Genomic DNA, 26,539 nt, shown 5'->3' on the forward strand with positions numbered 1-26,539 from the left:
TCCCCCAATGCTGCATCGAAAAATAGAGGAGAAATATCAGAAAGGAGTTTCTCAGAGAAAAATTGCAAAGAGTTTGAAGTTATCATCATCTACAGTGCATAATATCATCCAAAGATTCAGAGAATCTGGAACAATCTCTGTGTGTAAGGGTCAAGGCCGGAAAACCACACTGGATGCCGTGATCTTCGGGCCCTTAGACGGCACTGCATCACATACAGGAATGCTACTGTAATGGAAATCACAACATGGGCTCAGGAATACTTCCAGAAAACATTGTCGGTGAACACAATCCATTGTGCCATTCGCTGTTGCCGGCTAAAACTCTATAGGCCAAAAAAGTCATATCTAAACATGATCCAGAAGCGCAAGTGTTTTCTCTGGGCCAAGGCTCATTTAAAATGGACTGTGGCAAAGTGGAAAACTGTTCTGTGGTCAGACGAATCAAAATTTGAAGTTCTTTTTGGAAAACTGGGACGCCATGTCATCCGGACTAAAGAGGACAAGGACAACCCAAGTTGTTATCAGCGCTCAGTTCAGAAGCCTGAATCTCTGATGGTATGGGGTTGCATGAGTGCGTGTGGCATGGGCAGCTTACACATCTGGAAAGGCACCATCAATGCTGAAAGGTATATCCAAGTTCTAGAACAACATATGCTCCCATCCAGACGTGGTCTCTTTCAGGGAAGACCTTGCATTTTCCAGTATGACAATGTCAGACCACATACTGCATCAATTACAACATCGTGGCTGCATAGAAGAAGGATCCGGGTACTGAAATGACCAGCCTACAGTCCAGATCTTTCACCCATAGAAAACATTTGGTGCATCATAAAGAGGAAGATGCGACAAAGAAGACCTAAGACAGTTGAGCAACTAGAAGCCTGTATTAGACAAGAATGGGACAACATTCCTATTCCTAAACTTGAGCAACTTGTCTCCTCAGTCCCCAGACATTTGCAGACTACTATAAAAAGAAGAGGGGATGCCACACAGTGGTAAACATGGCCTTGTCCCAACTTTTTTGAGATGTGTTGATGCCATGAAATTTAAAATCAACTTATTTTTCCCTTAAAATGATACATGTTCTCAGTTTAAACATTTGATATGTCATCTATGTTGTATTCTGAATAAAATATTGAAATTTGAAACTTCCACATCATTGCATTCTGTTTTTATTCACAATTTGTACAGTGTCCCAACTTTTTTGGAATCGGGTTTGTATTTTTGATGAAATCTGAGGGTATCTGATCCACACATAGGCAGCAACGTCATTGCACCTTTTGACATCCAGAAAGGTAGTTAAAAACATGGTTAAAATATTCAATGTGACTACAGTCAACCTCAATCTTTTGAAGCGACAAGAATACTTTTTGTGTGCTAAAACAAAACAAAAATAATGACTTTATTCAACAATTTGAACTGTTGCCATATAGTGAACTCAGTGCAGGCTTCCTTGTTTTCATCCGAATGCCGGCTCATTATTGGCCAGATCCTATTTTGCCATGTTTGTCTTGGCCCTTCTCTCTTTTTTTTTTTGCCCAGGAGTGTATACTTGACTTATACTGAACAATCTAGGTATATATGGCATATAGCCTACTTGTACTCAATCTTTTGATCGATATAAAAGTATAATTAAATATTCTAAGTATACTTGGCTTGTAGTTGTGTTTACTCTTTTGATTGAGTAGAAGACCATTAAATACTTTTTAAACACAGTTTTACTGCCTTATAAACTTACACGTTTTGGTATCCAATAGCCTACAATATATTTGATGTTTAAAAATATTGATTTATAAAGAAAACATGTATGTTCTTAATTCTGTGTGTGTGAATTTTTGTGTAGCACATGGAAATATACTTCAAATCTACTTAAAGTCAAGTTATTTCAAGTACAAATGTTAATACCTAAACAAAAACAATATAATTTATAAAATACAAATTATAATGTATTATATAACAAAATATATAGGCCTATATATAAATAGAAAACTATAAGTATGATGTTAAGTTCACTTAAACAAATCATAAGTATGCACTATAAAACTACTAAACTAGTAGTTTACTGAGAGTATACTTCTATAGTGTACTTTCATAAACTAATAAATATGACAAGCATTTAAGTAGTAAACTATTAGTATACTTATAAGTTCACTTGTAGTGCAACTACTTGTGTACTCAAAGTTTACTATTGTTACACTTAAAGTATACTTTATACAGTAAAAGTGGTCCAATTTAGTCTCCAAGTAGTATTAAAATAGTAGCATACTTCTAGTACATTAATATTAGTATACTTAAAAATATAATTGAACTTAATAAAATGAACTTATTTTTTTGTAAGGGGACCCACAGCACAGTTGTTTAGTCTGATGTCTTTCATTAACAACTTGTGTTCATTCAAAAAAAAAAAAAAAAAAAAAAAAATCAATATATAAAAATTAAGAAAATGTAATTCAAATGCGATTCATTGAAAGTGTTTGAAAATTATGTGTGCGTAGCATTGCATAAACTCAGAAACAAATGACTTAAACACTGTCACTTAAAGTTGCACACTTTTTACAGAGCAAATCATCTGTATTATTAAAATAAAATATGTTATGGTATGTTTAAATGAAATATACAGCAGGCTATTCTACAAACAATATCTTTCATTTTTTTGTTAAAACTGTTGAAAAATGATCAAAAAACACTGTCTTGAGAGGTAGTTTTTTTTTTTATTTTATTCCAAATAGCATCACAAGGCATTCACACATACAGCCATTCACACAAACACCTTCAATAAATGTTTCAAACACAAATGTACATTTATCTTCATCATATATAAATTATAAAAATAGAAACTTAGAATACAACATATCTGTACATCAATTAACATATTTATTTATTCAGAATAAACAACAAAGGGCATGTAACACTAACTGATCTGCTATTTTTATGATTATCAACATAAAACCATTGTGGACAAGTCTAACTACAGCAGATTTATTACGGTACAATAAGAGGGTGAAGACGTGTTATAAACTATCACCATTAACTCAAGAGAAGATCGAGATTTTGTGAATGAGAAGTTTATGGGGTTAAATGTACCTGTTTTATTATTTTACTGAGCACTGACAAAGAGATCTATTCAGAAGACAAGATATATTGTTACCTTCACTTTGCTTGACAATGTTACAAATATTTGTTTTACAAAAAAGAAAAAAAAAAAAAAAAAGGTACAAAATAAATAAATGGAGAACATACAGTAGATCCAAGTTATTCTAATGGAAAATGGCAGTAAATGGCATTTAATGTGGTCCAACCTTTAAGATGGCAGTTTTACACTTAGGAAGAACTCCCTCTAGTGGTGAAAAGAGAATAAAAAAAAACATGTTTGAAAGATATTTCTCACATTTTCTTTTATATTCACAGATATTTACATACTCCTGAAACAGACATCATTATGGCTACATAAATAGAACACTCATTGTACTAAGAGTGCTTTAGGTTACGCCGTAGCCCCTGATCGTTGTATTACAAATCTGGAGCTCTGTATTCATGGCTGCTTTGTCTCATGCACTTTAGTGGGGCTAAACACACCTTCAAATGGCACATTCTCTGTCCTTAAAGGGAAACTCAAAACAATCAAACATTTCCTTCACTCTTCATTTCATCTGACAACTTCATGCTAAACAATTTAAAGTGACATCCATCATCTTGTGGTCCTTTGTCTGTGCAGATTATTACGAACAGAACATGCTACATCTGGTCCCTATACGGATGGCAGTGGATGCACAAAACACAGCCAGCTCCGTTCCAGAGAAAAATAACTGCCTTGCTCTGGGAATGTGGCTGGTTTATTTTATAGTGGCCAAATTCTCACCATCTGGTATCAGTTCACAGGTTTGACATGCTCTCTCCTACTGAGAGAAGATTGCTAAATAGTTTTGTTACTCATTTTCTCTCTCCATTAAGACTTGGGCACTATAAGTCAGGACCGGCTCATGTTCCCATGAGGGCACACTCTTTGGAGGTCCATTTGAGTTATTATTTCCATATATCCTACACCAAGGGGCCCGTTGAATCAGCCTGTACTGTATGCTCTGAGGACCCCTACAATCCAGCCCTGCCATAGGCCACGGTACCTTCATTAGCAGTACATTAACAGACCTCTTTATCTATAAGGCAAAAAAAAAAAAAAAAAAACGCGTTTCCAGTATCTCTGTCATTCGGTCATTAAATGCTGCTGTGAAGCATCAATCACAGAGCTATTTTTGGTGACAAATCAAATCATTTTATTTCAGTAATCGGCCCAGGATGAGCAGATTCTTCACGACTTTGTACTGCTCTGGTCTGCGGACCATTTGAATCCTCAAAGAGGAAGCGGACCGAGCAACTACAGAATTACACACACAGATGCACAGACTATGTCCACATGTGTGCGCATGGCTTTGAGGATGGTACGCAAAAGTGCTCATGATGTCGCCCATCCGTCTGATCAAACATGCAAAACCAGTAGGATAGACACAGCATGTTATGTACACAGGAGTGAACGGACTGGATGCTGTTGTAATGGAGTAGTAGAGGAGTCAGTTGTGTATGTGCTTCTTTGTGTATCTGCGCATGTTAATCGTATATTTGGAATGTGTATCAGTTTCTTTGATTGTCTGCTATCCTCTTCTCCTCCAGCCCTCCATCTGTGTTTGTGAGCCTTTCACAGAATTTAGTTTAAAAAAAAATCACGCGTTTGCCGGTCTTCAGATAGAGCTTTCTTCGCACAGTGCCAGTGGTGCTCCTCTTAGGCAAGCCATCTTAGACAACTCCTCCTCCATCTCACGAAGCCCCTCCCCCAGCCCCTCCTCCTCTCCATCTGGCCCCGCCCTTTCTCTTCCATCCAGCTCCTCTGCCAGGTTCACAGCTGACTCCTGCAGTTTCAGTTCACTTGAGTTGGTGTAAAAATGCCTGCCGTTGTGCCCACCCGGGTGAATACTGTGTCCGTTTAGCGTCCCGTTCCTTTTCTCTGTCAACGGAACAGCCTCCGACAACAGACTGGCGCTGCTTGGAGACTGCGGCGTGTCTGTAGAAGGAAGCAAGTCCCGCCCTTTTTCCAATGTGGACGATGAGTGCCCGCCCCCTCTCATGCCACCTTGTCGTTTGTAAATTAGAAACAAGAGGAAGCCACCCAATACAAAACCTATGACGAAAAAAATGATGTGCGAGGCCAGGAAGTGTCGGCTACCCGCGATGGCCACGTTCCCCCCCATGCTGGGGTTTTCGAGGGTCAGTTGGTATTCGGCTCTGCGACAGGGTGGCTGATCTCTGCCCACTTCATCACATAGGCACCTGTAGGTGCCCAGGCTCTTATTTGTGACCTGCACCTCCAGGTCATAGTTGTGGCGGCGGGTGTGACTATCAGTGGGATGCTCCCAGCGGCAAGGACGAGGAGACACCTGCACACAAGAGAGCAGGATGCGCAGACCCAGCACGACACGCCTTTCAATTACAGGTGGGGAACAAAGACCTAAAGTTACAGAGAAAAAGTGGGAAACAGATGATTAGGTCACAATTAGTTTTCAATGCAACAAAAATGTGTTGCATGACCCCCTTGGGACATGGGAGCCACTTCCTCTCTCTCTCTCTATATATATATATATATATATATATATATATATATATGCTACCCAAGGCTGCAATTGTTTGATCATATATATATATATATATATATATATATATATATATATACACATACACTATAATATTAATAAAAATTCACTATAATTTCAAAGCAACAAAAGGTAATGTTGTGGAGAAGGTGGCGTATAAAGATACAACACAAATGCTCATAAATTGTAAATTGTTCTCACGTCTATGTATATTTGGTTATTTCTTAAAACGCAATTTGCACATTTTTCTAGGAGTCGTTTCTGCTTTTACTCCATTTAGCCTGCTAATCTGATTTCATTGTAAGTGTATTTGCTGTAAAAGTATGTATGCACACTGAGAAAATTATTGTCTGTGTTGCCACAGTGACAGATGGTATACAGACATTAATACCGCCTGACTTACCTTCACCATTGTTGCATTGCTTGACTAAATCTTCTGCTTCAAACACTTCATGAGACCTGAAACATAAATGTAACTATGTGACGACAGAGAACAAACAAAGAGCGTGTGTGTGTGTGTGTGTGGGGGGGGGTGTTTTAGAGGAATTAATATTAAATAATTAACAGATTAAAAGGGAATTAAGGGAATAAGAAGAAGAAAAAAAGTTCTAGGTCTAATCTGATATGTCTGATATAAATTACATAAATCAAATGTAAGTTATAGCATATTTTCAAATCAAAACAGTGAAATTTCATAAAAAGTTGAGTAGCTGGCATTCCTAGAGGCATGTTGGTCATTCAACATTCCTCTTGTAAAACAGTTGTCAAATATTAAATGTTTAGCTACTTATATATTCCAAACACTGCTAAATGTATGTATGTATGTATTTCACTGCTAAAACTAAACCGTCACGCTGGAATTCGCAGTCATCTTCTGCGAACCATAAGACCTGCCTTCTTTGATTTGATTGGCCATCTTGCTCATTCTGACATTGACGAGCACTGTTAGACCTCTGAGACATAGACTGGGTAAACCCAGCCTGATCTGCCGGCGATTTGATTTCACCCGGCAACTCAGTCTGAAAACCCGTACATTCATTTCTGCTGCATCTGTTACACTTTTGCAGGAACCAATCACAGACTGGCTTATCCACCTTGCTCGCTATTGGCGGGTACAGAGCTCTTTCTATGGCTCTGGGCGGGTATAACACGATGACGTCTCTCGCACGACAGTCGATCCAATTCCTTTTAACCTCTCAACGATGCTAAATGACTTCTTTAGTTTAGCAAACAAATTGCTCGACTGGGTGTAAATACCACTCACTTTCATGTTTTTTTTTGCACAACCTGCAAAAATCGCTCGATGCCATTGCTGCTTCTGCAAACCGCTGATCAATGCTACAAACCAATACAAACTATAAACCTGTCTGGAGTTTTAGCATCGCTCTGCAAAAGTATGTCACCCGGATCATTGATCTGATTGGTTGAAGGACTATCCAATTGCATGAATAATGCTCGTTGCTCACGCCTCTTGTGCAGTAGGAAGATACATAGCAAACTCCCCAGACCAATGCTCAATTTTAAATTGAGCTTGGTCTGGTGATAGCCAGACAATCTGAGACATCTAAAAATGTAACTTTTAAAATGTTTTGTTATCCTAATAACAAACAGAGCTGTGCATAATGTGCAGCATCAAGACAATTTGGCTATTTCTAAATTTTTGGGAGGAACTTGTCACTCGATGGTGGTTACAGCCCTATATATAACATACATTCTACATTTTATACATTTATATAGCATAACTTTTCTACATTTAAAATACATTTACAATGAACGACTGCTATTCAAAAAAACATGCCTACTTAAAGCAAAAGAAGCCACCTCTTTTTCTGAGCTGAGTAGATGTTGACAGTGGAAGCGTCAGAGTTAGAGCTCCCACTCTTTTAGTTGTGGGTTTATTTAAAAAACTTTGAACCTCCATTTTTAGTTAGTCTGCTATTTAGCATAAGCATAAACTAAAGCGGGAGCAGAATGAGAAGAGAGTCCACTTGCCTACCGCAATACTTAATTTGCGAGTTGCGAAAGAATGGGTCTTCTTGGTTTTTCAGTATACTATTTAAAAAAAAAAATAGCCATAACTTACTCATTCTACCCACTCAAATAATAGGATAAGACAAATAAAATGAGAAAATAAATATTCTATTTTTTTTCATAGCTCAGACAAAATCATGGTTCAAAATCATGGTCCTCATATGTCTTATGTGAATAAGTCGTATGTGAATAAGTGTCGTATATGTCGTATGTGAATAAGTGTTTGTGTGTAACATACATGAGCATAGCACAAGTTTTATTTTCATGACTCCATATGCAGCCAAGGCCTCGGGCACGTGCACACATCTCGCAGGTAGAGTACCGAGGACAATTCACTGTGAGTAACTTCTTCAGAGAGCGAGGAGAGCCCACAAGAGTCTCATTCTACAGCAGAGAGACAGAGGGTCAGTTATGCATTCACTAGTCTTTAGGTTAAAGATACACTACTGTTTTATATCACAAAAAACTACAATAAAACAATATGTAATTACTTTGTATAGCAATATGTTATTCACTGGCTCCTGTGCAGAAAACAGGGGGATTTCTTCAATAAGAGTTGCATTGGGACCAACTACAGCGACATTGTGTAGCTCTCCATGATCTATAAATACACACACATGTATATAAACCACAAATTATTAAACTGAATCAAGCATATCAATCCACGCTTGGATGACAATAAATGACACGATTACATTTTATTTTCTGTTTAGTCTCTCTTACCTGTTCCAAGGTGCAAAACGGTGGCCATGTTTTGCTTTGTGCCATCGGAGGGCGTAACGGCAAGTTTAGTGTATGTGATGCCATTTCTGACCATTAATGGCGCTGCCACAACACTGTTCTCCATGAGCGGGTGATCACGCATGAACGTCAGCACTTTATCAGGCAGCTTCAGGGAGGACTCAAAGCCCTGCTCCTTCAGAGCATTATTCAAACACTGAGAGTGAAAAGAAGAGAGGAAAGAGATTATTACAGATTTAAAGCAGGCAGTAATGATAGCAGGGTTGCCAGGTTTTCAAAACAAAACTAGCCCAATCGTGTTACAGGGGGGTCCCCCAGTAAAAATTGTGTCCCGTGGGATAAAATCAGAGTCCCTTTAAGACAAGTCATTTCACTCGGCGGCCATCTTTGAAGCGCCTCTCGGGCATCCTGGGCATCATGCAGCTCCAAAGCTGTTTGCCAAGCTTTCGATTAAATTTCATATTTGAAATCACCAATGAAATCTGACAACAACTGTCTCATAATTTTTTTTTTCAAACGCTCAAATCATGACAAAAAAACTTAATGCGCGACCTAAATGCGCGTCTCTTGTGCCTCATTTCGGAGGCGCGTGTCTGACTGTTTCTAAAGAAACTGGTGATTCTAACGGCCGCTGAAGTGACGCGATGACTTTACCAGTCGGCGATTGGCTCTTATTTAGAAGGCGGGACTTATTCCGCCATATTGCGCGTTACACTTTCTCCCATTCAAAACAATATGAGTGACATGTCTTGTGTTATTCTATAGTCTTTGATAAAATCCACATTTTTTGGTGGGGTTTCCATGGTGAAGTTCATTTCCTCTTGTGAATACATATTATATATATATATATATATATAATATATATATTGTAATGTAGTGTAATGTAATGTAGTACTACACACAGTACTTTGTATACCGCTAGTTGTTTTGGATTAATGTATCTGCCAAATACATAAATGTAAAGGCTGGAATACACTACATGACTTGAAAAGCTGAACAGATTTTAAAACACCAGACATCATACACTTACTGACTTTATAATTGGTTACAGAGAAAAACTGGGCATCATACCCTAAACGACTGAGGATCACACACTATCAAGTCATTCCAAACACAACAAACTCACGCAGAAACATGCAGCTCATTACTAGGAGACGCATGACAGATGAAAACAACCATGGATGTACAGTACAGGAACTGACCACAGTATTTGTTATAGCAACTATGCTCAAACAAAACAAATCAAGACAAAGGTAGATCAAAATGGTCAGTATGGCCTGTACAGATCGCAACGGGAAACGTAAGTGGCTTTATAGCCAATTAGGCATGCATGTCATACACTACGATATGTGTTCTAAATATCAAACAGAGATGAAATCATAGTCTGAGGCTGTGTCCATCATACACTACGTGAATTTCGATAAGGTATAATGTATAGTATATTGTAATAATGTACCTAACAGTATTATATCCATCTAATTTTGCAACACGGAAGTATGGGAGATCTTGACCAAAAATTGATGCACCTCTTGATGGAAATAACATCACAACATTTATTTCCATCAAGAGGTTATATGTCTTTCTATATGACTGTTAAAATGAATAATAATAATAATCACTGCAATAATGATCCAATCATAGACTCTTAAGTATTTGCCTATTTAAATCCACACAGCAACTTTTTTTTTTGGCCGGGCAGTGTAGTACTACATGTATTGTATAATATCATAAGTTATGGTATGGTAGTGAGGGTGCAGTTGTATACCTGTCCTGGTCGTGGTGTTGGAATGGGCTCTGGGTTAATCCAGTTCTCACAGCTCTTCTTCATCTCTTTAAAAGGTCCATCCATCGCCTTAGTGATCTCCTCCAGACTGTACATACACACGGCTGACAGCTCCTCTCTTTCCCTACACATTAAATATCAACAACAACAAAAATCATTAGAGAAATGAAATGAAACAAAATGATTCAGAAGAGATGAGATCAGCTCAGAAGGTCAGAGGTGAAACCGATCAAAGTACCACTGTGAGGTGAATATGCCATAGAAGTGTGTGCTGCTGGGGTCTCCAGACTGGTGCTGTACAGTGAACACATCAGTCAGAACGTTAAATCGCTGTCCACTTGCTCGATCTTCACACACCAGCTGAGCCTTTAAAAACGTCGTCCACCGCCTCTGCAGAGTCTTCATACCACCTACATCAGACTAGAAAACAGAGCGAGAGACCAAAATAGATCAGACATAATATAAAATGGGTGAAGAATCACAGACAGATGGCAAAGAATAGAGGAACTTTATGACTCAAGAAATATGAACTCAAGTGGAACAGTACAATTACATAACATATCAACTGAAAGCAGAACTACTGTACAACATCTCTCTGAGACATCACAGGCATAGCCATAAAAAGACTAGAGAGACAAGAAAACACACTAGGTCTAGTTCCTACCTTGCAGACCCTGGCAACTCTGGGCACTTTGACTTTGGTGAAGAGGTCATACTCTTTAGCCACCTCAGTGAAGAAGAAGTAAATTTTGTCATCTTCACCAGTAGGATTGTTCTTCTCATCCTCTTGGATGAAGGCAGAACTGACAAACTCTGGATCTGAGTTCAGAAACAAGGAGTCAAGAAGACTGTAGTTATAAACAATCTGGGTGTGAATTCACATTAAATGTTGCCTTTAATGTGTAAATGTGTCTGGATGGATGGGTGTCTTACCACTAAGCCAGTTGATTGATTGCTCAGTCCGGATGCGTTCCTGCTCGATGCCCGTTGCCCTGGAAATGTCATACATTGTGCCAAGGAAGTTACTTGTGGCGGCGGTGTAAAGGATCTCTCCTGAAAGAGAGAGCGAGCGAGAGAGAGCAGAAGGTGAAGAGTAAAACCGAAAAATAGACATTTTATTTTATTTTGTACTTTTATGTACTGTAAAAAATGATTGTATGCTATTATACGTATGTTATTTCAGTGTGTTATTTTAGTGTTAAAACATTTTGTCCCTGCAAGAATGGTACCCTGAAATCACCTATATTGTGAGCCAATGGTCCCTATGAAGAAAACTGCTTAATAAATACACTAAATAATGTCTTAATGATGATCTAAATATGCAGAAAGGTTTCTGAGAAAGCAAAAATGATTTATTCTCAAAAGAAAAAGGCAGTTTTAATTTAGGGTTCTGGTTAGCATATATAATTAGCTTTACAGTGTACAGCAACAATAGACGTCTACCGAATGCACTCATTTAGATAGCCAAGCAAACATGTGTTTCATACCTGCCATGACAGCGGTGTAATGTTGGCTGGGCTCAAAGGGGCATTTCCCCTTCCCTGTCTCCATCCTTATGCTACCATCATCATTTTTCTCCAGAGAGAATGAAGAGATGTTCTAAATGAGGCAGAAAACACAGACAAATATAATAACTGTCTTTCATTTAATTGAAAGAAATAAGCAAAAATGGGATGAAGAAGGGAGTAAGAGAGAGAGAGAGGAGTACACAGGTACACACTTATGGTCATAAACCTCAGGTGGAAAACTCTCAATCATTCTAGGGTAACAGGTTTATTGAAGTTCATCTGCCACAATCCATACACACACAGCATATGTTTACTCGCCATATTTTGCACACGTTCACGTTTCATCAAACGACACATTTCTTTTTACCAGTCCAACTTAATAGTATGACAATATTTGAGTCAGTGTAGTTGTGAAAACTTACAATAAAAACACACTGGGGATCAAAGGCGAAGGTCCCACAGGCATATATGCGTCCATTTCCCAAAAACTCCAGCAGACGGATGTAGTTCTTGCAGTCACCCTGTGAGGGGCAGCAGAGTAAAGCATGACATACTGTAAGACAAATAACATATTCTCTTTTCCTGTTTTGTTATATTACATACATGCGCTACTGTTCATAAATTTTGAGGTCAGTACATTTTTTTGGATACTTTTATTCATCAAGGATGCATTCATTTGATCAAAAGTGATATTAAAGACATTTATAATGTTACAAAATATTTCTATTTTAAATAAATTCTGTTCTTTTAAACTATTCATCTATTTCAACATTGATAGTAGTAAGAAATATTCCTTGAGCACCAAATTAGAATGGCTTTTAAATGATCATGTGACTGGATTAATGCCTGCTGTATATTATATTTCATATACATATATTTTATATATAATATTATATATATTTTATTTAAACTATTTAAAATAAAAAAATATTTATTATCACTTAAGTTACTAAATTATTTATTATTAATGATTAATTAATTATTAAATATTATATATATATATATATATATATATATATATATATATATATATATATATATATAAAATACATATACATATATACACATATATACACATATATATATATATATATATATATATATATATATATATATATACACACATATATATATATATATATATATATATATATATATATATATATATATATATATATATATATATATATATATATATATATATATATATATATATATATATATATATATATATATATATATATATATATATATATATACACACACACACATATTTAATAATTAATTAATAATAAATAAATAATTTAGTAACTTAAGTGATAATAAATATTTTTTTATTTTAAATAGTATATATATATATATATATATATATATATATATATATATATATATATACTTACATAGTGTATATATATATATATATATATATATATATATATATATATATATATATATACTTTAGTTACTAAATTATTTATTTATTATTAATTATTAATTAATTATTAAATTATATATATATATATATATATATATATATATATATATATATATATATATATATATATATATATATATATATATATATATAGCAATCACAGTCAAAGCATTGAAAGCAGTTTTGATTATTTTCTTCTTATTATTATTATTATTGTCAAGGTCGACAAGGTCAACTGTCTCTGTGCAGAACAAGAGAGTTTCTGTATCAATAACAGTGATTGGTAACCTGAACCCAACTGGGCTGTATCTGAGACCCCCATACGTTTCCTACAGTGAGACCTCCCCCATCTTTTATCTTTTAAAGGTCACAGTTAATCAGTAATGATCGACATTTCACAGTTGGACAATTTATAAAGCACACAGAAGGTTTTCTCGTACAAATGCATCCTGACTATCGTATACGGCTGGAATTTTGATGAAAACCAGTTGGCTTTACTTGAAAAGTTTCCATTTCAGGACTAGACAGACCATTAAGTACATCAATAAAGATTAATGAGAAACCAGTCTGTATCGATTCGTAGTTTTCCATGTGTTGTAATCAAACGTGAATGTGTTTGAGAAAAAGGTGAAAGTGTATTCAAATGACCAGTCGCAGGTCTGTAGGGTCAATTAGCTCACTCTTTCAGATCTTTCTCTTTCGTTTCCTCTCTTTCTACATTCTATCATGACATACCTTTTGTTTGCCTAATCACACCCTTTCTGACCCTCCCCCACTGTGGCCTCAGCCCACATGTCAATCATCCACAGGCCCCTCCCCCCCCCAACATCGCAGCACTGAATGCTAAACACAAATAAGTGAGCTCATTAGCTCTCTCTCACACTCACTCGCCCCATGTGCCGCCCTCAGCTGAGAGAAAGATGGAGAGAATGACATGCACACAGGGAACAATACTAAAGCCTGAATGTGTGCTCAGTATTGTTCTTTTTTAAATTAAAAAGGTTTAAACATGAAGAAATTAATATTACTTTAGGAAATCAGGTACTCAAATAAGACTCACGACAGAATAAATGAATCATTGCTGACTGTGAATTTGTGCATTTCTACAGTAACTGAGAATATTTGCTTTTGCGTGATGCTGTCAGTAACAGTTTGACGACTGTCATAACGGTCAGTTAAAACAAAAGCAAAAGCATTGAGGGCACCCTTAAGAATGTTATTAAAAATAAAGCAGGCGAATGATGGATTTTGGAATTATGAGCTTTTCCAAGCCTTTAACAAGATTCATATTGTTTGTTTGCTTGCTATTGAGCTCTTTACATCGCCCACCTAAAGCACACTACATACATGCATACAAACAAATCATATGAGTTTACCTCGGTTTTTCCCTTAGCAACACAAGATTTCCTCCTGTCTTCTGGAACACTCCACTCAATCTACATAGATATTGAGAGAGATAGAGAGAGGGAGAGAGAGAGAGAGAGAGAGAGAGATCAGTACTTCAGATTCTTTCCTGGTTAAAAAGAAACTATGTCAGCCATGAATATGCAAAGCATGTTTGGCCTGTTAAAAACAGAGGCTTATAACACATGAGAATGTGAATTCAGTACCTGCAAATGTTATTTACTTATTTAACCATCAAACACATTAATACATTCAGTCAGAATCCAAAATACATACCATTTGTGGTCATTTGAAACATTAATTCTCAAAAAATTATTTTGATAATATTTTGATTTTGATAAAAAATAATTTGAGTAAATCTGTTTTCCAAGATGTAAACTGACATCATATCATTTTTTCATTAAAATATTGTGTTGGACAATGGGGGGGATTAAAGTCAAAAAGGTTGAGGTGAAGTCACATTAGACTCTCAGACTATGTCCATATTGGATCAACGTTTTCCTGCTCTTTATACAAAACATAACAAATATGAAATAATAAATATTGAAAATATTATATATTGATGTAATATTAAAGAGGTAATAAAGTGATATGAGATACATGAAAATAGCACAGTGCAGACACTGGTTGCCAGAGACAACAGTCAAATATACAGGTTAAAAAAACAAATATCATCATTATACAAAAATACATGACTGCAGAATGCTGTGACTGACCAATCACAATCAAGTATTCCAGAGAGCTATATGAGAATTTTGTATATTGAGCTTCTACACTTTGCTATTTTCACATCTCTCACAGCACTCTGTAGTCTTTCTACTCACATAATCAAATAATTTCAAACCAGATCAATATTTCATGTCCATTTAATTATTTATATATTTGGCAAATTACACCCCTTTATGGCCCTATTTCCACGTGGTATTAAGATGAGTTTTGGTCGATCAGATCAGAAGTGGACGAGTGAGACACATACCCATTTCCACCTGGTATTTTAATCCATCTCTTTTGACCACTTTCAACCACTCCTGTCCTGATTTCTTTGAGGGGAGGGTCTATGGGCGGGTAAATGTATTCAGATCTTTCGATATAATGGACAAAATGAGTTCACGCAATTCACATATGAATGTGTCCGGAGACGGCAGAAAAACATATTGTGATCAGCAGCTTTCATTTCTGCTCTGAGAACCTCAAGACCGGCCAAACGTGTTTAGTTTGTACAGAAATCAGGAATGGTGAGAACACTGTGCTTGGTACATTTTTCGGTAACACTTTACAATAAGGGTTATTAGTTAACATTAGTTAACTACATTATTTAAAGGTGATAAAGAGGATCTTTTCGTCGACTGAGAAACCAAAGACTGTTAGTGAGTTTTTGAATGAGCGCATGCGTAAGAACAACCCCCCTCCTTCACAGCTCATTTCGAGGGAACGCCTCCCAAAACTCGTGCACGAGTATTGGAACACGAGTGTTTACCACCGGCATTCGCTGTGTTGTGTTAGTGGATTCATTATGTCCGATTCACCACAGGTAACTCATAATCTGCAGTTGTTACTCCTGTCTCCTGACAAAAACATTGCATGCGGCGCCTGTGGAGTGTGGAAAGTTACTGGAGCGTGCAGCCGCGCACGTCTCTCACAAGGAACGTAATGGCAGTGATTGACAAGCCAGATCGCGTAAACGATTGGCTGATGTTTTTAAGGCCCTACCTCGTGCACAGATGATGTATATTAATATTATTCCTTTCAGTGCACCTAATAAATAGTCTTTTATCAGTTAGTAAAGACAGTTTCAAGTAATATTGCAAAAATGTATAAAACAAAACATCCTCTTTAGCACCTTTAACATGAGCTAATAATGAACTGCACTTATACAGCATTTATTAATCTTTGTTCATGTTAATTTCAACATTTACTAATACATTATTAGAATCTTGTTAACATTAATTAATGCACTGTGAACCAACATGAACAATGAAGAACTGTATTTTCATTAACTAACGTTAACTAAGGTTAGTAAATACAGTAACAAATGTATTGCTCATAGTTAGTTCATGTTAGTTAATACCTTAACTATGTTTAACTAATGAACCTTATTGAAAAGTGTTACCCATTTTTCATCTTCAAACCAAACTTCAAACGTGGGTCTTCAGCTGACAAAGTTTAAATCCCACCTGGCTCATGTGCTTTCCATAATGTTTACGCATTAGGTCAGTTAGTAGGAGGAGAGTGGCCGGTTTTTAATGGCTGTTCGAACACATTCAACCACATGAGCGTTTCCACTATGAAAGCAATCCAGTCTAATGCATTTTTGACTACCTCTGGATGTGGTTGAAAGAGGACAAGCTCAAAACGTTTTACACCCTATTTACACCTGTATTTAGCGTCGCTCACTTGTGATCCGATCGACCAAAATGCATCTTAAAACCAGGTGTAAACATGGCTTAAGATACAGTACCTGAGCACCTTGACTGGGTTTATTTAGGGTACATTACCCTTCACATAGATATGAGGTTAAAATCAAAATGTGTTTGTTCTCAATAAGCTGAAAAAGAGAAATTCTAACCACAAAAATCTAAAAACTCTTTGCCTAGGGCCAAGATCATTCCTTTTTAGCACAGGAAATAAGTTATCATGATTTCAGTGCTATGATCTCACCATAGCTCTCCTTAATCTTATAGGCCTATCTAATATTACATGACACTTAACAGAGTAATTTTGCAGTAGTATGGTGCAAGCATGTGCTGGGCTCTGACACACTCTATGTGCTCGAGGGTAAATGGACGTGAAGCTACATTACAGTATGTGATGAATTTTGACTCTGATGACAGGAGACAGCGAGAGGTGACTGCTGGGAGAAAAGGGAGGGCCGTCGCGGAGGGATAATTTGGTTAGAGAGCTGCACTAGCGACCAGGGATGAGATCATCTAGTTTAGCTTGATGAAAAGCTGTGTATTGAATCCTGTTTGGCTGTCTGTTATGACTTTATGTGAGTATATTGGTGTGCAGTTGGATATTGTTATTTGGCACAAAGCATTTTATGTAATGATTTAGCTGATCATTCCACTTTAATTAAATCTTTTCATTTTATTTGAATTAAACAAACACCCACTACAATTAGCGTAAATAGTAACACTTGACAATAAGGTTAAATTTCTTAAAATTAGTAAATGCATTAGCTAAGAGCTAACAATGCACAATGTATATATATATATATATATATATATATATATATATATATATATATATATATATATATATATATATATATATATATATATATATATATATATATACATATATACACACACACACACACACACACACACACACACACACACACACACACACACACACACACAGGGCTTGAAATTAAAGGGATAGATCACCCAAAAATGAATATTTCTCACTCACCCTCATGTTGTTCCAAACCTGTATGAATTTCTTTCTTCTGTTGAACATGAAAGAAGATATTTTAAAGAATGTTGGTAACCAGAGTATTCTGGTTATTATATCTTCCATAGTATTTTTTTCCTACTGTTTGATTACCAACATTCTTTAAAATATCTTCTTTTGGGTTCAACAGAAAAAAGAAACTCATATAGGTTCGGAACAACATGACGGTGAGTAAAGGATGGCTTAATGACTAAATTATGATTTTTTTTTTTTGGGTGAACTATCCATTTAACGCCCGTCAACCTGCCAAATGAGGGTGGATTTCAGCAGTGGTGTGTAACTGAGTCACTCCTACTAGCCACTTTGGTGGGCTGAATTTTATATATAATATATACATTTTTCAATTGAAGTCTTTTAAAAAGGCACCTGAAAAATAAACTAAGTGCAATGTAGTGTTAAAATATCAATTTTTTTCGATACGTATCGATACTGAAATATTTGAAACACTTCCAGTACTCATTTTCTGAAGAATAGATAGCCTCTACGATACCAGCAGTGCTTTCTCGCTCTCTTATCTCTCCGACAGCGAGTTTACACACAAACTCACCTCCCCTCACTCACTCGTTTCATTTGCTCTGGATGAATATTTTTGATGTTACAGTGCTTGAATTTCGGCGTATATTATATTTTCACATAATATTAGTTGTTTTCTTGCCTTTTGCATAACATTGCACCATTTCATGATTTTCATCTACAGAAAGATCTTTCTTCCTCCCCATATTGCATGAGAACTGTGGCTTGCTTAACAATGTGGAACAGCATTTTTAAAGGGTTAGTTCACCCAAAAAATGAAAATTCTGTCATTTATTACCTACCCTCATGCCGTTCCACACCCGTAAGACCTTTGTTAATCTTCAGAACACAAATTAAGATATTTTAGTTGAAATCCGATAGCTCCGTGAGGCCTCCATAGGGAGCAATGACATTTCCTCTCTCAAGATCCATAAAGGTACTAAAAACATATCTAAATCAGTTCATGTGAGTACAGTGGTTCAATATTAATATTATAAAGCGACGAGAATATTTTTGGAGCGCCAAAAAAAACTAAATAACGACTTATTTAGTGATGGCCGATTTCAAAACACTGCTTCATGAAGCATCGGAGCACAGATGAATCAGTGTGTCGAATCTGCTGTTCAGAGCGCCAAAGTCACGTGATTTCAGCCGTTGGCAGTTTGACACGCGATCTGAATCATGATTCGACACACTGTTTCATAACGCTCCGAATCTTCCTGAAGCATTGTTTTGAAATCGGCCATCACTAAATAGGTCGTTATTTTGTTTTTTTGGCGCTCCAAAAATATTCTCGTCGCTTTATAATATTAATATTGAACCACTGTACTCACATGAACCGATTTAAATATGTTTTTAGTACCTTTATGGATCTTGAGAGAGGAAGTGTCCATTGCTCCCTACGGAGGCCTCACGGAGCCATCGGATTTCAACTAAAATATCTTAATTTGTGTTCCAAAGATTAACGAAGGTCTTACGGGTGTGGAACGGCATGAGGGAGAGTAATAAATGACAGAATTTTCATTTTTGGGTGAACTAACCCTTTAAGTAGGGTTTCCATTTACCTATAGACCTGGCAAATTGTTTTGCATCTTTTTAGATAACTGGTATCAGAGAAATAAAACAAACACTTTCTTTGAAAAACTAAAATCTGAATGTTTATTGTACTGAAATCCCACTGATACGTCACTTGCATTATAATTTGAAACACAGTGTATATTGACAGGTTGTGTACAAACAGAACATTTCTGTTGGCTTTTGCATTATTGTCAAGCTGTGACATTAACTGCAAGAGAAAAGAGAGCTCACCAACTTCATCTTTGATAGGTTTGATAGGTTAGCAGTATCCACAGCAATGATTGCATCACGCGCACCAACGTAGAGCATCCCAGACACGGGGTCCAACAGAAAGGTGCTGAAGTTATATATGTCCCTAAATTTAAGGGAATCCGGCTTAGAAATGACTGTTGAGGAAAAAAAGAAAGAAAAGCATGGATTAAATATCAAAAGACTTATCACAGCAAGTTTCAGTAAATTAATTAATATAAGTCACACATATTAAATATAAAAATATTCACTTAAAAATAAGACACTTTCTTCTTCCTTGCATTCATGCACACACATTCTAGGACAATGCTACTTGCCATATCCTATACACTAGCCCGTGCACAAACCTATTAATATGATCAAATTTACAGCGAAACATGATTTCAAATAGTGTTACTATATTTGTGAGGATATATTCTTACAGGAATAGCCAAACTCTTACATACACGCACACACACACTATGAATGTCTCTTTAACATTATGAGTAATTCTGTTCAGATATGTATATTAGCATGTGGGTTGAGGCTCTGAAATTTTAATGCTGTTTAAGATGTGCTATATCTGATGCCCTGGGCAAATTTAATACAGCATCTGCACTGCACTGCATTTAATCTGTTCCTCTTTATTTAAAATGTGAAACACTCATTTGCTCCATTACCCTAATCACAACCAAGTGTGTATTTAAGAGATTAGAGAAATATATATAGACACAGCGAAAGAAAGAGGACATCAGAGAAAAGTCCAGGAAAGAGGACAGATCACACTCATCTTGTAGTGTGATATGAGTGTCAGAGGGACAAATCCAGTACACGTAAGTGACACTAAGAAACAAAAATGTCTGATCTGTACGAGTTTGTTCTTGCCATGAAACCGATAGAAATGTTATGTATTAAATGAACGCTCATTTCCTGAGCAGTTCAGACTGTTAGTGTCTCGTCTGTTTAATGTCTGAACTCATTAGACAACATTAAACACAGATCTGATGTGAAACAGAAAGGCTGTCTGTGATTGGTGAACTGTATGCGTGTATGGATCTGTTTGCCTTTATATTTGTGCTTGTTTGTTCTGACTGCAGTTCATTGGCTCTGGAACTGAGCACATGTGATTAGATTAATCACTTGTAATCGCTCTTCTGCCACTCTCATCTCAGTCAATCATCCTCCATTTCTTCTTCTTCTCATAATCTTTGTAATTCTGGCCTGGATAGACATCTTTGGACAAAATTCTTTCCCACACTAAAAACAATCCCTATTTACACCAAGACGAATATTTGTTTGGATAAATTTTGGAATTTGAATGAATGGAATATGAATGCATCTGTATAGGCCGACAAGAACATTAGCATACCATCAATGAGACCATCGTTTTTGGGGGTTTTTTTATGAAAAGGTGTTGGAATCTCTTTTTCATTGGCCAAACGATAAGATTTATGTTTTGGTAATGTGCCCGAAGATCAATGGTTGCTTAGGTGTTTGCTTTAGCATTATTAGTTGGTTGATTACTGGCATTTCTCTTGAAATTCTTTAAACGTTAGGCTTCTAATATTATATCCTATCATATCAAACAAGCACACACGTTTATCTTCTTAAGAGGTGATGAACAGCCTTTAATACAGCAAGATAATCACCTCCTTCTAAAGCTGCCAAGCCAAATGTGTCCTGTTATAATACCTCACTAATACTCTATAGAACACCAGCATGTGTGATTGATGGATACACACAGACCAGACCTGAGATAGAGGAACACTGAACAAACTGAACCACTTTATCTAACGAACACATGTGAGACACTCACAAGCAGACATTTTTATATGAAATGCAACTGCAAAACCCTCAGTATTATTATATTTTTAAGTCCCTCTGCAGACAAAAATGCAAAATATCTTGTGCTATGCAATGACACCAAAAGAAAGCCTCATTATTTTTCATTGCAATCAGTCACCACACCTGCTGTTCAACTTCAAAATCAGTTTGAGTTCAGACTAACATACACAGTTTGATAAGTGCATGATTATTCTCAAATGAATTCACAGAATGGATTATCTGTGTGTTTGGTTGACAGCCAGAGAAAAAAAAAACCTGCTGTACTTTTCAAAGACGAATGGCTCACGTGAAACTGCTGAAATGCAAACAAGGCAAATAAATATGAACATGTTTTCTACAGTTTACAAAACACAATACACACATAGGCCTAATCCTAGATGCTGATTGGTTCTAGTTTAATTACACTATAGTCTTAAAGTGTGCTAAAATACACAATATATTGACAGTTATGATCTGAAACATATGTTCACCGGTTGCTTTGTATGCATAACCCCATGCAGCACCCATAGATGCCAATTATTACTCTAACTATAGGGACTGTAACTATAGTCACTTTAATTCTTAAAGGGTTAGTTCACCCAAAAATAAAAATGATCCCATAATTTACTCACCCTCAAGCCATCCTAGGTGTATATGACTTTCTTCTTTCAGTCAACCACAATCGGAGTTATATAAAAAAAACATATATTATATTCTGGCTCTTTCAAGCTTTATAATGGGAGTGAATAGTAACCGTGACTTTGAAGCCTAAAAAAGCACATTCATCCATCTTAAAAGTAATCCATATGGCTCCAGAGGATAAATAAAGGCCTTCTGAAGCAAAGTGATGTGTTTTTGTAAGAAAAATATCCATGTTTATAACTTTATAGACTATAATCACTAGCTTCCGGTAACGTACATCCGCGCATTCCGACGTATGACGTAGGATGTCGGAGATAAGTAGCATAAGCTTAGGTGAGGGTAGACACCACTCACGGTTCAAACAATCAGGGCTGGGCAACAAACTCATGTTCCTCCAACATGTCTCTTTAAAAATTCTTGTTTAATGCTGCCTTCATGTGCTCTAGGAATTATCATAAATACGAGTTTCCTAGGTAAAAAATTGCACATGGACACGCCCTCCCATTTCAAAACTTGAACGCGATGAGCTCGTAATCATGACTTCAGAAGTGGAAATTATTAAATTTCCGATAGTACGTGAAGGCAGCATTAGATTTCTAATTCATGACCGGTGTTTTGTGTCCTCAGCACTTCCGCATTCGTCAATACATCAGGTGTCGGGTCAAACTTCACTCTTCCACCGGAATCGACTGACGTACGGAAGCCAGTGATTCTAGTTTACAAAGTTATAAATATGGATATTTTTCTAGTAAAAACGCATTGCTTTGCTTCAGAAGGTCTTTTTTAACCTCCTGGAGCCGTATGGATTGGATGGATGTGTTTTTTTGGGCTTCAAAATATCGGTTACTATTCACTCCCATTATAAAGCTTGCAAGAGCCAGAATATTTTTTAATATAACTCCGATTGTATTTGACTGAAAGAATAAACACCTAGGATGGCTTGAGGCTGAGTAAATTATGGGATCATTTAATTTTTGGGTGAATTAACTCTTTAAATAATTTGTATAGAACAAGAAGAGTTTATCTAAATGGAATAAAACAAACCAATTCAAGACAATTGGGTAAAGTTGGTTTTATATTCGCACATTCGGACATCCGTATTCAATAGCCTTGTTAATCACACTACATTGGACATTCAGTGGACATTCAAAAGTAAATATGCCATTAAAACAATACTTGCCTATTTTGATCGACTGTGAAAAATGTTGTAAGTTGTTGTAAATTGTTGGTTGTCAATATCATGTCACTGCTTAAAATTCGCAAACATTAATTTATTGCACATTTATTGGAAAGTCTGAATTTATCAGAAGTCCGAATGTGCGAATATAAAACCAACTTCACCAAAGTTTCCAAGACGTGGCACCAAATCTTGTGTATAAAATGGTTATGACTCTAAAATGTGATTGGACAAACCAAGTTTAATATATGTACTGTACATGTGACTGCACATCAAATGAATATGTATATTGTGATAAAGAAAAAAATATTAATAATAATAATAATCATAACAACAACAATAATAACAGCAGTACTTATAAATATCATTACTGTTATTATTGCTATCAATAATAATAATAATAATAATAATAATAATAATAATAATACATTTTTATTTATTGTTATTATGATTATCACAATAAACATTCATCATTCATTTTTATAATAATAATAATAATAATAATAATAATAATAATAATAATAATTTATATTATATATGTAATAACAATACTTTTGCAACTTAAATGAAAACACATGCCTTTATTAAATCATAATCTCAATATTCTTCTCATTGTCTCCTTCTCCATCCAACTCTCTCTCAATCTGTGCCTCACAACCTGCCAAAAACAAACCCCACCCTCTTCCATCAGTTCTAGCTGTCATTCCCAATGAGTGACACAGAAAAGCGGAAAGCGAATGGAGGCAGTAGATGGAAACAGACAAAGACACTTGCTTCAGGCAAGGTCCTGCTAAATGTCATTGTGTCACACTCTATCCTCTCCCTCCAGGTCCTTCCAGAAATGTTCACCCCCCCTGCTGCGCATACCGATGTGTTGTTGGTTCCTAGAGCTATACCATCTGCCCCTGATCCCCAAAACCAAATGCCAATCTCCTACAACTGTATGTCTGACCACTCATCTGTGAGGGAGTATGTATGTGTGAGGGAGAGATTGACTGAGACAGACAGAGAAGACACATTTAGAAATGCTCAGCAAGAATTGATGCAAGAACAAATGTTCAAAATTCTCTTGCAGTCCACAGGCAAGTTGAAATGGTAAAATACAGAGCAATGGATCTTGTCACTAAGGCTCCAGTGTCGCACTGTCATAGGCTGATACAGCAGCCAAAGCCAACCTCCCGTCATTAATCATTCATTCAGTCTCAGCACATTAATCATGAATGACGAACGCGAGAGAAGGGGTAAAAGGGGGGAGAAGAGGGCAAGAGTGAGTTTGGTCTCTCCTCATACTGCTCTGTAAAATATTTTCTTTCTCCTTTGCTGCCTTGTCATGTCCAAACTCCTAAAAAAAAAATCATATTGATTTTCATCATTCCCTTTCTCTGCCACGCTGTACAGCCACACAGAGTGTTGAGTGGGCTGCATAAATGCTCTCTGATTGGCTCTGGCTGCTGAGGGATTTTGAGAATTGCCATTTTAGGGGGGGTTCACTACTGCTGAATAATGTACTCTGAAACTGAATCTATCAATCACAGTGAGAAATGCTGCAAGAGAACAGAGTGAAGCTAAACAAATTAGCAATGCAGTTTGTTGTGTTTAAAGCTCTCTTTTTTATACACAAGCATTGAAGTAACACCAAATAAATAAAAATATTAAAACACTTATTAAAATTTCTATTTAAAAAAAAAAAAAGCCTACAGTGTTAAAGGTGCCCTAGAACTTTTTTTTTTAAATATGTAATATAAGTCTAAGGTATCCCCTGAATGTGTCTGTGAAGTTTCAGCTCAAAATACCCCATAGATTTTTTTTTATTCATTTTTTTAACTGCCTATTTTGGGGCATAATTATAAATGAGCCGATTCAGGGCTACTGGCCCTTTAATTCTCGTGCTCCACGCCCACAGAGCTCGCGCTTGCCTTGAACAGTGCATAAACAAAGTTCACACAGCTAATATAACCCTCAGATGGATCTTTACAAAGTGTTCGTCATGTATGCGGCATGTATGCGTCGAATTATGTGAGTATTGTATACTGTTATATTGTTTACATTGATTCTGAATGAGTTTGAGGCTGTGCTCCGTGGCTAACGGCTAATGCTACACTGTTGGAGAGATTTATAAAGAATGAAGTTGTGTTTATGAATTATACAGACTGCAAGTGTTTAAAAATGAAAATAGCGACGGCTCTTGTCTCCGTGAATACAGTAAGAAACGATGGCAACTTTAACCACATTTAACAGTACATTAGCAACATGCTAACGAAACATTTAGAAAGACAATTTACAAATATCACTAAAAATATCATGGATCATGTCAGTTATTATTGCTCCATCTGCCATTTTCGCTATTGTTCTTGCTTGCTTAACTAGTCTGTTGATTCACCTGTGCACATCCAGACGTTAATACTGGTTGCCCTTGTCTAATGCCTTTCATAATGTTGGGATCATGGGCTGGCATATGCAAATATTGGGGCGTACACCCCAACTGTTACGTAACAGTCGGTGTTATGTTGAGATTCGCCTGTTCTTCGGAGGTCTTTTAAACAAATGAGATTTATATAAGAAGGAGGAAGCAATGGAGATTGAGACTCACTGTATGTCATTTCCATGTACTAAACTCTTATTTGACTAAGCCAAGATAAATTAAATTTTTCATTCGAGGGCACCTTTAATATTCTTACAGGTACATCTACCGCAACCCAGGCTGGAAAAAGTGCCTATACCTATTAGTGTTGTCAAAAGTACTGGCTTGGTATCGAACTGAAATGTTAAAAATGTGACGCTTTGAGTGCTGTTGAGAGGATTCGTAAACACCTCTGATTGGCCTTTGTGTTCATGCGCTCATCAGATATGTCTGTGATTGGCTACGCTTTAAAAACATGTTGTAAATAGACATAAATCACGCTCTTCACTGAGCGTTTACACAGATACATACGGGAGCGTTTGAAAGCAAGCATCTATCAGCGGACCGCTCCCGCTTTCAAATTCAAACACTTCATTGGGCTTTCAAACGCAACCGTACGTTGATCATTGAGGCCAATCATGTCGAGCGCGTGAACACAATGGCTAATCAGAGGTGTTTAC

At 36.4% G+C, this 26,539-nt stretch overlaps 1 protein-coding gene across 1 annotated transcript in view; it reads right to left on the reverse strand.

The window, feature by feature from the left end:
* Positions 1–2,691: 2,691 nt before the first annotated feature.
* Positions 2,692–26,539, reverse strand: part of sema4f (sema domain, immunoglobulin domain (Ig), transmembrane domain (TM) and short cytoplasmic domain, (semaphorin) 4F) — an 88,124-nt gene continuing 64,276 nt past the window's right edge. Inside the window, exons 2-14 of the mRNA XM_048185960.1 lie at positions 19,819–19,973; positions 14,514–14,573; positions 12,125–12,223; positions 11,682–11,793; positions 11,128–11,247; positions 10,859–11,013; positions 10,433–10,614; positions 10,177–10,318; positions 8,394–8,607; positions 8,162–8,271; positions 7,909–8,054; positions 6,043–6,098; positions 2,692–5,497 (exon numbers count right to left, since the gene is read on the reverse strand). Of these exons, the coding sequence (XP_048041917.1) occupies positions 4,734–5,497; positions 6,043–6,098; positions 7,909–8,054; positions 8,162–8,271; positions 8,394–8,607; positions 10,177–10,318; positions 10,433–10,614; positions 10,859–11,013; positions 11,128–11,247; positions 11,682–11,793; positions 12,125–12,223; positions 14,514–14,573; positions 19,819–19,973 (2,315 nt within the window). The 3' untranslated portion in view covers positions 2,692–4,733. The remainder of the gene's footprint in view (positions 5,498–6,042; positions 6,099–7,908; positions 8,055–8,161; positions 8,272–8,393; positions 8,608–10,176; positions 10,319–10,432; positions 10,615–10,858; positions 11,014–11,127; positions 11,248–11,681; positions 11,794–12,124; positions 12,224–14,513; positions 14,574–19,818; positions 19,974–26,539) is intronic.

The sequence above is a fragment of the Megalobrama amblycephala genome, linkage group LG3, assembly GCF_018812025.1.
Source record: "Megalobrama amblycephala isolate DHTTF-2021 linkage group LG3, ASM1881202v1, whole genome shotgun sequence".
NCBI lineage: Eukaryota > Metazoa > Chordata > Actinopteri > Cypriniformes > Xenocyprididae > Megalobrama > Megalobrama amblycephala.